The sequence below is a fragment of the Gymnoscopelus braueri genome (assembly GCF_963280865.1).
Source record: "Gymnoscopelus braueri genome assembly, chromosome: 23".
Lineage (NCBI taxonomy): Eukaryota > Metazoa > Chordata > Actinopteri > Myctophiformes > Myctophidae > Gymnoscopelus > Gymnoscopelus braueri.
The window spans coordinates 37,239,912-37,258,959 of record NC_137625.1 but is presented as its reverse complement, the minus strand read 5'-3'; the positions used below and the strand labels follow the sequence as shown (position 1 = coordinate 37,258,959).

Below are 19,048 nucleotides of genomic sequence, written 5' to 3'. Positions count from 1 at the left end.
AAATATTTTAATATTGGTTTTTTTCAGCAGTATATCTATATTAGTATACTATATATAGTATATTATTTATCGCGGGAGAAAGTATCGCGATATATCGTGATATCGATATATATATATATTTATTTGATCGATTGATTGAATACTTTATTAGTCAGAAATGTAAACAGCACGAGGTACAGTAAGACAATAAAGCTAAAAGGATAACACAAAAAAGTCCTGGGGACTTGTTTCCATTGTGGTCCTATGTATGTACTGTACATATTATTATCATTATAAAGACACACTTAACCACTTTTCACTTTGAAAAATCGTACAAAATTGCAACTTTTTTGATACAAGATTTCTGCCTGACAGCATTGATATGCAGTAGTACATACATACTGTACCTGACAACATGGCTCAGCCATCACTGTGGCTCAGGACGTATCGCTTGGGAATCGGAAGGTTCCCGGTTCGATCCCGGGCTCCCCCTGTGTTACGATCGAAAGACACTGAACCCTGGCCTAACTGCTCCTCATGAGCAGGCTGGTGCCTTGCATGGTTGCCTCCACCATGGGTGGGTGTGTGTGTGTGAATGGATGAATGTAATGCACATTGTAAAGCGCTTTGGATAAAGGCGCTGTATAAATGCACCATTTACAGTTTACACTATATATGTTGCTGTTGGGCAGAAACCTCTTATCTCCACATGTTAACTTTTTGTGTTTTTTTTCCTAAATTCCCTAAATGAATACCCTACTTGATCATACTAAAGCGTCCCACACAAGCATCAGATCCAAACGCAGCGCGAAGCGACGCGTTTTGAGCTTTTAGATCTGCTATTTTCTCCTGAAAAGTTACAGTTTTGGACATATGAAGTTTCCACCCAACAGAGACGATATGACAACTTAAAGATATACAGAAAGGGTTAGGTAAAGAACATGAAAGTCAGGGAGAAGTGTCCAAGTGTCATGGTTTTACGATGACCCCGAGCAGGTGCAAGGTAGTTAACCACTTGCAGATCAGCTCTTTTCGGCGAATAGATTTGGTGTACATGAGGGGACCAAACGTATAGACCCCTAGGGCAGTGGGTCTCATTACATTACATTACATTACAGTCATTTAGCAGACGCTTTTATCCAAAGCGACTTACAATAAGTGCATTCAACATAGGTAGGGAACGAAACTACTAATCACCAGAAGTCTTAAGTGCAGTTCCTGCAAAAACAAGCAACCAAGAGTATACCTAGCGCTAAGGTAAAAGTGCAATATATCAGCTACCTACTTTCTTAAACAGATGAGACAAAATAGCAAAATCAAATGAGCAAGAGCTAAAACAAATAAGTGTATCGACTAAACAAGATTTCAACAACTAGTTAACAACAAGTAGGCCAGGCAAAGAGGAAGGGTAGTGTTTCCTGAAGAGGTGGGTTTTCAGCCTGCGGCGAAAGTGTGGTCCAGGATAGGTATCCTCATCGTTCCTTGAGGGGGTTCCAAATGGCCCCTTACGGGTGTGTAACTCTTAAGAGTGTACAAATGGAACCAAATGGAGCCAAAAGGGTCCATTTGGTTCCATTTGTACACTCTCAGAGTTTATAGGGGTCCTTGAAATGAAAAAAGTTTGAGAACCACTGCCATAGGGGACACCGGTCAACGAGTATTTAAGGGAGGGCGTCAGGGGGCCAATCATGGTACTTATGTACTTACACGTGACAACACATTTGGAATCTTAATAGGTAGAAAGTCTTTTGAATTAATAACTGCTCTAGAAAGAAAATAATAAGGGATGTCACTGTCTCGGTCTCCTCCTTTTTTGGCTCACCTATAGCCTACAGGTAGTATTATTTGTGTGTGTGTAATGTATGTGTGTGTGTCTGTCCACTGTTCTATTCTTGCTAGGTAGTTTAGAGGCAAATAGGATTTTCTATATGTGTGTGTGTGTGTGTGTGTGTGTGTGTGTGTGTGTGTGTGTGTGTGTGTGTGTGTGTGTGTGTGTGTGTGTACTTGTATTACTATACTTGTGAGGGCCACAAGTTCCCACAAGTATAGTAGAATTTGGTTGATAGACATTGTGAGGACACTTTTCCTGGACTTCACAAGATTGTTGTTTTATGGTTAAATGTATTTCTAGTTTTACAATTAGAAAAAAGATTCATGTTAGGATTAGAAAGTCAGAGGTTATGTTTAGGGATTGGGGTTATAGTCATGCCTGAGTTATACAGTACATACTTGTGTGCTGGTGTCGTGCACCGAAAATAGCTGATCTACAATCCCACAACACGCTAGCCGATCTTTGGATTTAGGATTAGGGTTGAAAATGGCGAAAGTTTGGAAAAAAATGCATTCATAAAATTGGCATCCTAAAATGTTGGATGTCCTCTAAAGTATAGTAATACTAACCTGTGTGTGTGTATTGTGTCGTATGAGAGGATGTGAAATTGGTCTATTAGGAGGCAGTCCTGCCAGCCCTCCACCACACAGCTGGAGGAAATGACTCGCTGTCTCTATGAGAGGGCAGCGTGCCGGGGACGCCACCGTTAAGATTTACTGGAAGATAATTCAGTGTGATACCAGATAATCCACACTCCACACACACTACAGTATCTACTGGCCAAGAAGAGAGAGCATAAAATAAATCGTTACAAAGAATTACTGTAGTCCAGAGTTTATCCAATATTTGCTGCAGATCTGCTCTTACGCACGCACGCATGGTCGCATGCACGCATGATCACGCACGCACGCACGCACGCACGCACGCACGCACGCACGCACGCACGCACGCACGCACGCACGCACGCACGCACGCACGCATGCATGCATGCACGCACGCACGCAGACACACACACACACACACACACACACACACACACACACACAGTTCCTTGTGTGTGTTCTTTGGTGTTGGGTTTGAAATATGGCTGAGATGCGAGAGACTAGACTTAGAAATGGTGATCAAGTCTGGTGGTTAGTCACGTTGCACCAATTTGTATTTTTTGTATTGAAAATGGTACTACCGCTAGCATACTGCTGCTAGTTTCTAGCTATTAATGAAAAAGTTATTGAACAATGATTAAAAAAGAGCTACTCGGGGACAACTTAAGTTGGTGATGGATGCAAGTTAGGAATACATGCCCCACCCGGTTATGTAATACCTGTCAGAGTTCTTGCTGTACCTGTTGCGCCCAGTGAAGTACCCGTTACCACAGTGCTAATAACGTTTAATAGATTTATAAATGGGCACCGGCCTACTTGGATTTCGGGAACGATGCAAGTCAGGAATGCATGCCCCACGTTGACTTGTTGTACCCGTTGTCAGAGTACCCAGTGCGGTACCCTGTACCATACAACCCATCGACCAAATATGGAGATACGGTCGGGGATCCCATGTCGTCAAAAGCTGCTGACGTCTTGTTGATGACGTGCATGGAGATGAATGGGAGACATACTGACCATTGTACACACTGCCACTTATATTGGTGCGACGGTACAAACGTGATGCAAAGCTCGGCCAATCCGACTGTGAAGCCGATGGGTTTGGTTGGCCAATAACGGCCACCCCCATCCCACACAGAGACAGAGATGTGGTGTTTTTCCCACAGACCCGCGGACAGACAGATTGAGAGATACATGCATGCTTTTTTCGGTTCTCGATAACCATTGGTCAGACCGAATTCCCTCTCTGCGATGTACACCCCAGGGTCATCAGCGACACACACGACAAGTTGGAAGTCCTGAGTTATGCTCGGGGCAGACAGACAGGCAGACAGACACACAGACAGACCCACACACACACACACACACACACACACACACACACACACACACACACACACACACACACACACACACACACACACACACACACACACACACACACACACACACACACTGACGCAGGTTTTGTGAATTGATTGATAGATACGTATATAGATAGATATAGATAGATGTGGTGTTACAGGCGGCATGGGAGGGTTAGTTAAATCAACTTAGAAACAATATTATGCCACTCACTTAATCGCCGGGTATGATAATAGCATTCTGTGTGGAATGCGCTCTTGACACAAACAGCAGTTAAAATCAATGCATTAATCGCTCAAAATAAACACCACTGGTACGTAAGGACATTAAACACTTGAACCCCAGCATCCATTATTCTAGCCGATCTACAAGCGTACAACGTGTCGCGTTGTGCGCTAGTAGATCGGCTATTTTTGGCACAGACATTTGGGGTAGACAGAAAAGTTTTCCAAGTCTAGATAGAGTTTTTAAGTGGTTAACTCTCAAAGTTAAAGGAGAATTTCGCCCGACGGTTTTATTACCTTTCTTATGATGTTATGATATCCTAGGAGGAGTGGTACAGTAGAGAAATGTCATAAATCCATAACGGGTCCGCTGCAGTTAAAAACCCACACCTATGGTGCTTTTTTTGGGGGGGTTTCCGGTCGGGCGCCGGAAGTGTCGCAAAAGCGAGACTTTACGGTGGGTGACATTCAAGAAACCCATGTTGCATAGTGTTGTGTTGCTATGAAGATCTCAGCAAAAAAAATGAAAGAAAAGCTATTATAATACGCGATTTAAAGCAAGCACGATAGGCGCGTTTTTTTACTGTGGCGGACCCGTTAGGGATTTATGAAATTTTGTACCACTCCTCCTAGGATATCATAACATCATAAGAAAGGTAATCTCTCAAGAACAGATTCTGCTCTGCGTTTGAATCTGTCGGGGAGGTTCGTCATAACATGTACGCAGTAGCCTACAAGTGGGCGTGCCTTCAGATCAGGAAGCAGGCCGCGCTTTACCCAATCAAATGTAATGGGCGGGATTCACGTGTCCGTCGATCCTTCCCCTCTCGAAACCAACCGAAACTAATTTAACAATACCGTCCGCGGAGCAGACAAAACCACGGAAAGATATTCACATTTTAACTTGCTCTTTCATCATAGAAACAAGTGGGCTTATAACCAAAACGATCCATGTTCTCTGGGAGAAGTGGTGTCAGTGTTCCGTGTAGAAATAATGTTAGTGGGAATGAAAACATAGTCGCACCACCCAAGGTGATGCGCTGAAGGCAGACCAAAACCCCGGTTTCCTTGCGCACAGGTGCTACGTTTTCTTCCTCCCAGAGCCAACTGAGATAGTCAAAAACAGCAGAGGGCGCTGTCTTTCCTTTTCATTTGGCGCTGGGTTCCCAGATTGTAAGAAAGGTAATAAAAACTTGGGCGAGATTCTCCTTTAAATAACCACTAAGGATGCTAATGTGTGTAAGCAGGTCTTAAGCAGTTCAGACTGGGTCACACCAAGGCATCCTCTCCTCTCTGCAGTCAGTCAGGTTGGTGCTCTCATTACCGGAGTCACTACGCACCTTACTGCTTCACAAACACTGCTGTCTGTCACCATGGCAACACCCCGCTACCCACTGGGTGCATGTTTGCATTGAACTTGTTGTGTAGTATTATAATTATAAATATTTTATATATTTATTTGGTGGTGATTTTGGACATGAGTGTTGTGTGTATGCGTGTGTGTGTGTGCGCGCCCCCGCCATGTGACACATGTGGGTGTGTGTAATACCGGGGTATGTGTGTTCGAATGTATTAACCCATTTAGACCTGTGTAACTTTTATACCTTTCAATCTGGGAATAGTTTGTGTCATTTTAGATGTTGATGTATGGATTGTCTTTGGGATGAAAACGTGACGTTAGGATTTAGACTGCGTTTTTAGAATGGGCCTCAGGTGAGTCAGGTCTAAAAGTATATCAACTGCTACAGTAAGTCTTGCAAGTTGCAAGGTGATGCAGTTTAATGCTCTATCATACATATAGCTTGTCTGTGTGTTTTGGATGTGTGTGTCGACGGGGCATACACATGTATATAGTACTCCGACATGTCTTTAAACTGCAATGTGTGCTTGCTTGCATGTATATTATGAATTTGTGCATATTTTAGTGTGCGTGCGTGTGCACGTGTGTGTGCGTGTGTGTGTGTGCATGTGAGTGTTTGCGTGTGTGGGTCATCATTCTGGGCTGTGTTAAGCTTGGTCAGCAGCAGATTGCAGCTTGTCAGGTTTTTGTCTCAGAGACTGCACACACACACCCACACACAGTGAATCCCCAGGCACATATTGACTGGTGGGAAATGTCACATAACGTTTATGATGTTACTTAGTGTGGGAAATCCTCGTAGCCATTTGGGCAGGCCAGGTAGCCAACCTTCTGGTCATCTGGCTGCTGTTTATCCCTGTACCAACTCTTTACTTTTTGTGGCTTCTTATTTCAAATTTTCTTGAAACAAGTATATATTGTATTATATATTGTACCTTAACCCATTAAGACCTGAGGCCGATTCTACAAATGCTTCTAAATCAGTAGTTCTCAAAGACCCCCAAAATGATATGTATTTGGCCGCGGAACCCCATCTGAGAATGTTTTGTGCCAGGGACCAAAAAGTCTTTGAATATATATATATATTTTTAAAGCAAACATTTGTAACCCAAATCTTTGCTTCTGGGGATTCTACAAATGTCTTCTAAATCCTTACAGTTTTCTGAAAAACCTATGTTGCTATATATCAGAAGTGCTCAAACCTTTTAATGTCAAGGACCCCCCAAATCATATGTATTTGGCAGCCGACTCCCATCTCAAAACATTTTGTTCCAGGGACCCCCAGAAGCAAAGATTTGAGTTACAAATGTTCCCTTTAAAAAACATTTTCAAATATTCGCACAAATGTTCAAGATTTTTCAAAAATAGTAGATCTACAAGGTCATAGCACGGCACTCGGTGGCGTGCTATGAGCTTGTATATCTCCTATTAAAATCCCAAAGGATCCCTCCCGATCAGTCATTTGATGGAGTCAAGAGTACGTTTAAAATGTGAGGTACCATCCGCTGCATCATATCTTCCTTCCTACCGGAAACCCATCGTTTTTACAGTGTTCAAACGATGGAGAGCCATATATGTTAGACACGCAGAGAAGGACAAAATGTTTATTTGATTACTAAACTTTCATTCAATTAATTTCCCGTCAATCATTTAGGCTAATTGATTATTCAATTAACCGTTCCACTCCTGGAACGGTTAATTTGATAGTCCACAGTGAAGGGAGAGAGAGTTAAGGAGTGACATGCGGAAATCGAACCCTAGACTCGCTGAGCCTATGTGGTACACGCCTTAAACACTCGGCCATTGGTGCCCAAGTTGGCTTGGAGTGTGGGACTACTTTCCTTTTATCGTGTCTTGTTTTTCTTGTTCTTTTTGCTGCTTTGAAACCCTGTATTATGCTTTGTATATTATGCTGAGGTTGTTGTTATCACAGTCTTGTGGAACATGCTGCACCAACAGTTCGCAGCTTGTACCTGTATGAGTGAGTGGCAAATCAAACCCCCCTTGATTCTTGAAGTACTGCTGGCAGCCAAACAATACACTTGTCCTTGGCTGGGGTTTTATTTAATTTAAGGCCCCGTTTAGACGACAACGGTCTCTAGAGAAAACAGCAAAATAAATTATCAGACGTCTCAGGGGTTGAAAACGCAATAAAGCGCTAACCAGTGTTGCCAGATTCTGCGAGAGAAATTACCAATCAGGTCTATGAAAACAAGCCCAAAAGTCTATTTGAAAATAGCCGATCCACAAGCTCACAACTCGTCGCAATACGACACGTGAGCTTGTAGATCTGCTATTTTCCCCCAAAAATTGGAACATTTTAACAACGCAAATCTTGTATGGGGGTCCTTGGCACAAAATATTTTCAGAGAGGGGGGGGGGGTCTGTGTGTAAGCAACTACACTTTGGAAACAAGCCCAAAGTCGCTTATAATAAGCGGACATGGCAACCAAACAAACAGCTGTGATAGGAAGTAGAATGGAAGTTGTTCTAGCATGCGTGACTGGTCTAACTGACAGTGCGTCACCGCCACCTAGCCACCTGGCATGCACACTACAGCGTTTTCAATCACTTTGTAGACAAGTAAACGCAGAATAAAAAGCGGCACTTTCCCGTTTTCTCTAGAGAAAAAATCTTGTAGATTGGCTATATTATAGAAGCCTATATAAGGTGGTTGAGAAAATGCCCCCCACCTCTGTTTCATTTTAACAAATGGTAACCTTGCTTCCTTGCCTGCTCTCCCTTTGTCATTGAATGTCTGGCTCTCATGGAGGAACTGTATGTAATGGCATCACTTCAGATTGATTTAATGTCATGGTTTAGAGCAGGGAACCTAAGACTTCAGACTTGATATTTGATAAATAAACCTAGATCTCTCTGTGTGACTAGAGCTGCAAGTCTAATAAATCACCATCTTGCGGTTTTGTTATTGAATATCATGTCTATAATATACTGTATGTAGACATATAGCTTTACTCTACATGATTGGTTTTCAACTCTGTACAGAAATATAGTACTAGTGTGGGTTGAACGAAGTACTTGTACTTTGTTACTTCCCATCTCTGGTTGGGGTGGGGATGTGTGATGTTTTGTTTATTTGACAATTTCACACAAAGATAATTGCATGGTTGCAACATCAATGTACGTGGACAATAAAAAGTGCATTACGTAACAAAAGAAATTCCATTGTGGTTGGATGTCATAGAGGTGTGTGTGTGTGTGTGTGTGTGTGTGTGTGTGTGTGTGTGTGTGTGTGTGTGTGTGTGTGTGTGTGTGTGTGTGTGTGTGTGTGTGTGTGTGTGTGTGTGTGTGTGTGTGTGTGTGTGTGTGTGTGTGTGTGTGTGTGTGTGTGTGTGTGTGCGCGCGCGTGCGTGTTCAATGAGCTACATACAACACAACTGTCTTTACATAGGTTACATTATCTAAAAGTCAGAGTTTCAGTTTTGCTTTACATGTGACTGGGTTTATAGTCGTCTTAGGAACATTATTCCAATCCTGGACACCTGAGTATCTGAAATCATCTGGTGTTTCGGGTCTCGCAACATACACCCTCGGCCAGGTGACCCAGCCGGGGTTGATCAACCCCGACTTACGTCCCCGTAGCTAGTTACCCACGGTCAGTCCTCTTAGGGCAAGACGGGCCACTCAGTCTGCTTCTCCGGAACTACTCTGCCGGTACTGGGGGAGGCTCTGGTATGTGGAGGGACTAGGCTCTGTGGATGGCCTCCTGTCCGGTCCCCTCCTTCGTCTCACCAGGTCAGGATCTGAGCGTTGCACCAGACTCCCCAGCTCCAAACATTTCACTCCGGCGTGATGGTGTCTAGGTTGTATAGGTTATAATGTTCAAAAATAGGCAGCGCAATGTGATGCAATAATAATCTGTGGTCAGTGGTGTAAAGTAACTAAGTACATGTACTCAAGTACTGTACTTAAGTACAATATTGAGGTATTTTTTACTTTACTGGAGTATTTACAATTTTCAGTACTTTTACTTCTACTCCACTACATCTCAGAGGCAAAAATTATACTTTTACTCCGCTACAATTATTTGAAAACTTTACTTATTAGTTACTTTGTAGATTAACCACTTCAGCCCTATGTGAACTTTGGCTATTTGAAAATAGCCGATCTACAAGCTCATATTGTGAGCTTGTAGATCTGCTATCTTCAAAAGATTTTGCATAATGACTACTTTCTACTTTTGGTACTTTATGTACATTTTGATACCAATACTTTTGTACTTGTCTTTTACTCAGGACAATTTTGAATTTCGGACATGTACTTGTAACAGTACTTCTACATTGCAGTATTGATACTTTTACTTAAGTAAAACATTTGAGTACTTTTTAGGACTCCAAAATCGGGATTGGCACCAGACCCCCAAAAATGTTGCATCGGTACAGCTTTACTACTAATCCTTACCAGTGTCAGACTTGCTAGACTAGACCTTGTGTTGTGCCTGTGAGTCTCTTTGACCTGCAGGAAGAAGAGGTATAATCCATTTAGACCAGGGAAGAATCTGTGTCATTTTTTGATTTATTTGGCTATTCAAAAATAGCAGATATACAAGTTCGTAGATCTGTTATTTTTGAAAAATCGTGAAAGTTTGTGCAAACATTTGTATATATATACATATTTGTAAAGCAAACATTTGTAACTCAAATCTTTGCTTCTGGAGATTCTACAAATGTCTTCTAAATCCTAACAGTTTTCTGAAAAACGTATGTCGCTATATCAGTGGTGCAGAAACTTTTTCATTTCAAGGTAAGGACCCCCAAAATTATATGTATTTGGCCGCGGACCCCCATCTCAAAATATTCAGTTCCAGGGACCCCCATTGAAGCAAAGATTTGAGTTACAAATGTTCCAAATGTTGCAAATGTTCCCTTAAAAAAAAAAAAATCAAATATTTGCACAACATATTTTATATAATATTTGTTTTTTAAATCTTGAACATTTAATGTCCAAGATTTTTTTTTTATTATTAGCAGATCTACAAGCTCATAGCGCGGCACACATGAGCTTGTAGATCTTTTGAATAGCCCAAAGAAATCTAAAATGAAAAAATGAAAATTCTCGGTTCGAATGGATTAATACGTATTTTGGGGCTACTACAACACCATTTACAGATTTTACCTGACAGTTTGAACTCTGTTTCTCTGGACTCTACCGGGAGCTCCGTCCTGTGTGCTCTGGACCGAAATGTGTTAAGATAAAACTAGTGTTTACTCTGCTTGAACATACTGCAAAAAAAAGGATTTCTTTAGTGAGAAGCTTGTCTTGTAAGTCAGACCTTCTAATCTACACAACATGACAGAACACTGTTTACTTTAGAGACTCAGAGGACTGTCTTAGACCAGTGGTTCTAAGGCACAAAATAGGCACAAAATAAGAGACGATTTGTCGACATTTGTCAAGATTTGTCAGCATCATTTGAAAATAGCTCATCTACAAGCTCGCAGCTCGTAGATGGGCTATTTTCGAATGGCCAGAAAATGAAATGATAAAAGGATTAGTACACTCAAAAAAGTACTTGTTTTCTATTAATTACACACCCCATGAAGACTTGAATTCATGGAGATTTTTTTGTTTTTGTCGCATTCCTGAGACAATAATTGTAAGACCGGGTCATTGGTTTGTAGGAGACTCTTGGAGTCTTGTAAATCAGTACTGGAGACTACGCCGGTCATCAAATCATTGGCTTAGGAAAATACGACAAAAACAAAAAAAATCTCCATGAATCCAAGGCTTCATGGGGTGTGTAATTGATAGATTAATAATAAGAACATTTTTGGGCAAACTACTCCTTTAAGTGTTTAAAATGTTCCTCATTTTTGCTGGTTCCCTGGACCCCACCTTGAGAACCAGTGTCTTACACCATGCAGTATGGAATAAACGGCTGTCACATGATCTGTTCAGGATAAGGAACTGTGACCTAATCTGTGTGCAGTAAGATCATGACTTAAGCATCTGCTGTGACATCATAATCTCCATTTCTAAGAAAGAGTGACATCATCTGTGTAGAATAAGCAGTGGTGGAAAAAGTACTCAGATATTTTACTTAAGTAAAAGTAGCAATACCACAGTGTAGAAATACTTTGTTACAAGTAAAAGGCCTGTGTTCAAAATGTTACTTGAGTAAAAGTACAAACGTATTGGCATCAAAATGTACTTAAATTAGCAAAAGTGAAAGTACTAAAATGTTTGAAAATAGCAGATCTAGGCTATTTTCAAATAGCCAAAATCCTGTTTGCATAAAATAGGGCTAAAGTGGTTAATGTGTGTTTCATAATATAATAATTCATAATCTGCAAAGTAACTCGTAACTAAAGTTTTCAAATAATTGTAGTGGAGTAAAAGTACAATATTTGCCTCTGAGATGTAATGGAGTAGAATACAGTAGAGTACAGTACTTGAGTAAATGTACTTAGTTAGTTTACACCACTGAGAATAAGTACCTGTGACATTATTGCGTAGCTAAAGAAGGGATAGTAGCATCATGTTATGTCTGGGAACGCTAGTGACATCATCCACAAACTTTTCAGGCCTGTCTTAACTTTAGAATCTATGGGTTTGTCTCCCTCCTGTGGCCGTTGGGTGGTACTGCGGGCCCACTGTGTCAGGTCAGGTGGATGTGGTGATAAAAGTGGTGGAAAAAGTACTCAAATGCTTTACTTAAGTAAAAGTATCAATACTGCAATATAGACTATATAACTCTGTTACAAGTAAAAGTCCAGAATTCAAAATGTACTTGCGTAAAAGTACAAAAGTATTTGCTTCAAAATGTACTAAAAGTACAAAAATGTTTGATAGCAGATCTACAAGCTCACAACGCGTCGCGATTGTGAGCTTGTAGATCGGCTATTTTCAAATAGCCTATGTATAAAATAGGGGTAAAGTGGTTAATGTATGTTTCATAATATCATCATTTATTTCTGAAAAGTAACTAGTTAGTTTCAAATAATTATTATATATATTATAATTATATCAATATTTGCCTCTGAGATGGAGTAGAAGTAAAAGTACTGAAAATGGGAAATACTCCAGTAAAGTAAAAATTCCTCAAAAGTGTACTTAAGTACTAAATGGGAAATACTCCAGTAAAGTAAAAATCCCTCAAAAGTGTACTTAAGTACATTACTTGAGTAAATGTTCCTAGTTACTTTCCACCACTGGTGGTGATAGATGGTTAGGTCTCTGGTGGAAATGTCATCAACCCTGTGAACGTTGTCCTTGACAGCATCTTGTGGAAGCATCTGAGGCCACCGGTTCTAAAGGAATGATAATGAGGCTGATATGTCATTGTCACTGTTTTATTCATAATACGTCTGGCTTTGTGGACAAAGTCTGTAAGCTGATTTAGGTAGAGAGCCCACATGGTAAACAGAAGGTCCCAGGTTCGATTCCCGTTTCAAGAGCTCATATGGGGGCCCCATATGCACCCCCCCGCAAAAAAATTATAATATTATTTTTTATAATTTTTTTTATTACAAAATAATTTGTGGACTGAAGTTGGTTTGCTTCCACAATCCATAATGATGCATTTTCGAACTAAATTAATTAGGCTATCTGCACTTCCACCATTGACAGACAGCTAAAACAACTCACTCACATGATTCACTTGAGCTGAGCCCTGATTCAATCAGATCTACATCCTCTTCTTGCATGAAATTATTGGACGTCGGCCAGCCAGAGGCGGGCCCTGGACTGGGATGTGAGTCAAAAAATATAAAAAAATCACACCCAGTGTGAAGTGGGCGGTGTGGTCACAGTGGTCATCACAGTGATGGAAGAAGTGATGGAAGAAAAGTAATATTGTGGACCAACCATTGTACACCCCTAAAAAAAAACATAAATGTGTTTTTTTAAGTGCATAGTCCTATTTATAGGGCTATGCACATGTGTCATGTTTCACTAGCCAATCACAGTCCTGAATAGACTGTGATTGGCCAATCACAGCGCAGGGTTGGGGGGGTGCAATGGGTGGGGGGGGTACAATGGTGGCCAATCACAGTGCAGCGAATGTCGATGTCCAAACCTCACATATAGGGGCGGCCATATATAGGGGGGGGGGGGCCTGAGGTTGGGGGCCCGCCACTGGTCGAGGTGTCCCTGAGAAAGACACTTAACCCCTAACTACCCCCACCAGCTGTGGGATGAAATAGGTCTTATTATTGTTATTGTTAATATTATTAAAAGTCTGATGTTCAGTGTCATGCTGTTGTTCTTGATGAGGTAGTTGGTATTGGACCCAAAATAGTCTTGTGTGTGTGTGTGTGTGTGTGTGTGTGTGTGTGTGTGTGTGTGTGTGTGTGTGTGTGTGTGTGTGTGTGTGTGTGTGTGTGTGTGTGTGTGTGTGTGTGTGTGTGTGTGTGTGTGTGTGTTAGCCTATATTGTAAAGAGTATAATCATTGCTGTCCGGCAGAAACCAGCTAACTCCATTTTTACGCTTTTGCATTTCTTTTCCATAAATCAGAGCCTTTGAACACCCTTTACGTCTGTGTGTTGGTAAAAAACAAACAAAACAAACAATGAAAAGCATTAAAAAGCACTTCTGACAAAACCAGCTAACTCCATTGGATCCTCAAACTTTCTGCTAAACCAGCTAACTCCACCGGTCAGCAGTTAGCTGACTCCAGGCTCCAACCCCTTTTGACCTCCAACCTCAATGTGAGCTTGGAGGTCCATTCAGCTGTTCTTATCAATGATGAACAAAACCTCCTAACTCCACTTTTTTTCATTTCCTGGAAAATGAACTTTTTGGAGTTAGCTGGTTTCTGCCGGACAGTAGAGATATGTTGTAATAGTCTGTGATTATGATGTTTTAATGAGCTTGTTTCATAGACTGAGAAATAAAAATGTAATTTCTTTAAGATACCCTTTTAAATAAAACACAAACACAATGTTCCAGTTTTGGCAACCTTGTAGCTATGTTTGGAATGATTGACCCCTGCGCATTTTGAGTGGAGTCATATTCTTGAGGATTTGTAACGTACTAATTGAAATTGATCATATTTAATTATATATTTATAGTTTATACATATCTGTCAAAAGGATAAAACACAGAAAAGCTTGATAGCTTATGGTGGTCCTTGGAGTGCAAATGTGCGCTTAAACAGAGTTCCATGTGGGGGGGGGTCTAGGGCAGTGGTTCCCAAACTGAGGGTCGGGACCCCCAGTGGGGTCCCCAAATTATTTTGGGGGGTCCCCAGATGATTAGTTTAATGTGCAACATTGTTTTCTCACTCAACAGTAAACAAACCAACATACATTATAAGTGCGTACAGGGTATCTGCACATTTCTAAAGTTACAATTGAATTACTTTTAAGACCTTTTTTAACGCCGAATTGGCCAAAGATTACGTAAGAAAGAGGCAAACCTTGTGAAAATAGCCGATCTACAAGCTCACTGCGAGGCGTTGTGAGCTTGTAGTTCGGCTATTTTCACAATATTTATCTTTGGAACCAAGTCAAGCTAAATGTAATGCCTACAATTCCAAGTGCTTGTCAGGGCCGGGGGTCCCCAGTTCAAATATGATTATTTTGGGGGGTCGCGGCCTGAAAAGTTTGGGAACCCTTGGTCTTAGGTCTACTTATAGTAAATAGCCATTTTTAAAACAATGTCTCAGAATGAAATATTTAATTCAAATCATGTTTAGAATCCCAGCTGTGGCAGGGATTCAGGTTTTTTTGTGTGTTGTCCTGAATGATGACACATCAACTATGGACTCCACTTAAAGGTCAAATGCAGTGTGCTGGAGTTGATTTAACTGTTTTAACTGGGAATAACCACTAGAGGGCAGCAGAGGCTCTGCCCTCCAATAGTCTCACACTGTATTGACATACAAACTAGGACTTCCAAACAGATCCACAGACATTATTAGGCCACTGAGTCCCGTCTAAAAGAGCTAATTGTGCGAGTTCTTAATAAAGTTGCCTAGCAAACATAGGGAGGAGAGAACTGAAGTTATAAAGCAGTTGATACGTGTAAACTTTGAAGTTTGTCTCATTCTCAACATTTCTAAACTCCTGGTGGAGCTTGGTGGGAGGTGAGTAAGTTTAGACAATTTAATTTAAGAGGCTTTGGTTGGCTGACAGGGTTATCTCTCTCTCTCTCTCTCTCTCTCTCTCTCTCTCTCTCTCTCTCTCTCTCTCTCTCTCTCTCTCTCTCTCTCTCTCTCTCTCTCTCTCTCTCTCTCACTTCAGCCCTATATACACTTCGGCTATTTGAAACAGCAGATCTCAAATAGCGGTGTGACGCGTTGTGAGCATGTAGATCTGCTGTTTTCATAATATGTGTATACATTTTAGATATTTGAAACTGTCTCTCTCTCTCTCTCTCAATCCCTCTCTCCCTCTCAATCCCTTTCTCCCTCTCTCCCTCTCAATCTCTCTCTCCCTCTCCATCTCTCTCTCCCTCTCCATCTCTCTCTCTCTCATATCTCCCTAAAGAAATCTCTGCCACCATCATCATGACAGACGGCCCTGTGTGTACAGAGGCCAAAGTCACAGGGAGGGACACATAGGACAAAAACGCAGTTGATCTGCACTGCAGTCCAATTAGCCAGAAGTTTCATGTACTTTTCGGATTGGTGATCCATCCTGTAAAAGTCGATGATGTGCTAACGAGTCCTAGTACACGCACGCACACACACACACACACACACACACACACATACACATACACATACACATACACATACACATACACATACACATACACACACACACACACCCATGGCTGTGTATTGTCACAGTAAGGGTTCGGTTTGCTTTTTGGGGGGGGGGGGGGGGGGGGCTCTGCTTTTGATATCCTCCTTTTGGTTATTCACTTTTATGGCCGGTGGGGATTATGTTTTATCCCTGCTTCTGATCAGACTCTACATGCATTTCCTTTACTGATATGTTTGATATTTATGTTTGATGACATCACAATCTTAACTATTTAATTAAAAATGTATCCACATTAACTCATATTTTTGGGTAAACTTGTCAAGATATTTCATAATATTTTTTGTAATTGAAACAAATGTGACAATACTAGCCTACAATCTACAAGCTCACAACACGTCATATCGTGATGCATTGTGAGCTTGTAGGGTGGCTATTTTCACTAGTTTTTTTTCCAGTCCAAAGACATGTATACTATGTACAAGTGGTTATGAAAATATCCCCCCTCTCTTCTTTATCAACAGGTGTTGTGCTGGTAGTGAGAGGAGAGGAGAGGAGAGGGCAGCATTATGGTGAAGGCTGGGAGGAAGACCTCCAGCTGTCCCCGAAGACAGGTACAACAGGTATGTACCATGCATGCTACCGGATCTACTCCACTCACTTGACTCCATAGTCCACTGCAGACAGACCTAGGCCTGCAGTGGTGGAAAAGTATTCCCAAAATGTTTTACTAAGTAAAAGTCCGAAATTCAAAATGTACTTAAAGTACAAAAAGTCGAAAGTACTCATTATGCAGAATGTCCAATTTCACAAGTTTTCAAATGTCTACAATGTATACAAATCTTTTGAAAATAGCTGATCTACAAGCTGATCTAATCTAGCAGCTTGTAGATCATATTTTTAAATGGACGAAATGTAAATAGGGTTGAAGTGGTTAATGTGTGTTTTGTGATAATAATCAAAATCTACAAAGTAACTAGTAACTAAAGTTTTCAAATAATTGTAGTGGAGTAAAAACTACAATATTTACCTCTGAGATGTAGTGGAGTAGAGGTAAAAGTACTGAAAACTGGAAATACTCCAGTAAAGTAAAATTACCTCAAAATTGTACTTGAGTACAGTACTTGAGTAAATGTACTTGCTACTTTGCACCAGTATAGGCCTGTCACAATTATTACATTGCCGTCTAACCGCAATCATTTGAGATAATCACAATTATTTAGCATAATCGCCATAATCGTTTCCATGTTGAAAAATGCTCATCCATTTTCAAACATTTCCACAAAATAGCCCAAATAGGCGATCTACAAGCTCACAAATACGTCACGACATGTAACATAGTTTTTTTGCCCTCTATTGTGAATTATGTCTCCATTATGACCATGGATATGCCCAGGAAATGCTTTTAATTTCAGCTTGTCTTTAAAGGGGTCAAGGGTTATGCAGAATATAAAATTTTAGGCTGTACATTTTGATCAGTGATGGACACATCACCTTTAAATGCGTGAATAAAACATACAGTACATACATACAGCTTCCTCACACATTTGCATAATCATAATTGGCAATATTTCTTTTGCTATCTCAAATGGGTGACAGCTGCACACAAGTTGACCCAGGCCCACCCATCCCTATGCATCTGCTGTTAAGCTGTTGTTGTGATAGATGGCTGTATTTTACTGTGCTCTAAACCTGTTTTTAATTTAGTGGGAAATTTCCCCCCTTGATGCTGTTAAATAGATTTACCACTTCCTACTTATGTCTGTGGTCCACCCACAGTCGCATGCACACACGCACGCACGTACACAGGTAACCACGCACACACACACACACACACACACACACACACACACACACACACACACACACACACACACACACACGCAGGTAACCACACCGCGACACACACACTTTCACTTAAGAGGATGGTCCAAGTCACTTATCTGACGGGTGAGTGTGTGTGTGTGTGGGATGTGAGAGAAGGTTAATGTCTTGTCGTCAACTCTCTGGATGCTCAGGACACACACACACACACACACACACACACACACACACACACACACACACACACACACACACACACACACACACACACACACACACACACACACACACACACACACACACACACACTCAATACTTATGGACTATGAAGACACAGCTTCAGTTAATTAACAGTGGAATCACTTTTCCTCTGGTTAGTTTCAATGCATAATGCTGTCCTTTGGTTTCCTCGTCCCCCATGCGTGTTTGGAAGAGAAGAATAAAATAAGTATTATGACGATATAGAATTAATTTGTATAACAGAAGCTGAGTCTTAAATATTTTTTTAATAAATCAACGCTATTGAACACCCTTTACGTCTGTGTATTGATAACTGGAAATACATAATTAAAAAATACTTCAAAATTGTGCTTAAGTATGGTACATGTACTTGTCACAATTATTTCAGATTTTTATCAAAATATAAAATTATTAAATATGCCAGTAATTTCTTTGTATATTTAAGGTATTTGTCATATCTGCCCCTGTGCAATGTTTGATTACAAAGCCTAAAAGGCAAACAGAAATAAAGGTTTTATTCATATGTTCTGATGTTCAATGGCAAACATGCCAGGTGGCAATTATTTGTAGTTAAATTTGCAATCGTGACAGCCCTACACATGTACTTAGTTGCTTTCCACCACCGGTTGCTGTATGCTGTCAACTGTTTGAAACCACTGTGACACATCATGGGATCAGCGGTGACTCTGACTGACTGGTTGGGCGTCTCACCTGGTGGTGTTTGACGTGAACAAGACGCCACTGGGAACACCCCTGTCAGAAACTGTTTTTTAATGTTTTTGCTTTTCACAAGTTTTGAACCACCGTTCCCCATCTTTTGTCTTTCTTCTCCTCTTCTCCTCCTTTGCTACTTTCCTCTTATCCTACCTTTATGCCTTTCTAGGGCTGCCTGTCACGATTACAAATTTAAGTCGACGATCAATCGTCACTCAAATAATTGCGATTAACGGTT

At 40.9% G+C, this 19,048-nt stretch overlaps 1 protein-coding gene across 2 annotated transcripts in view; it reads left to right on the top strand.

The window, feature by feature from the left end:
• znf800b (zinc finger protein 800b) overlaps positions 1-19,048 on the top strand; it is a 58,466-nt gene that overhangs the window by 12,878 nt on the left and 26,540 nt on the right. Inside the window, exon 2 of one of the 2 annotated variants that reach the window (XM_080421615.1) lies at positions 16,557-16,646. In XM_080421615.1, coding sequence (XP_080277741.1) covers positions 16,602-16,646 — 45 coding nt within the window. In that variant the 5' untranslated portion in view covers positions 16,557-16,601. Of the gene's footprint in view, positions 1-16,556; positions 16,656-19,048 lie in introns of both variants that reach the window. The other variant, XM_080421614.1, reaches the window with a different exon arrangement.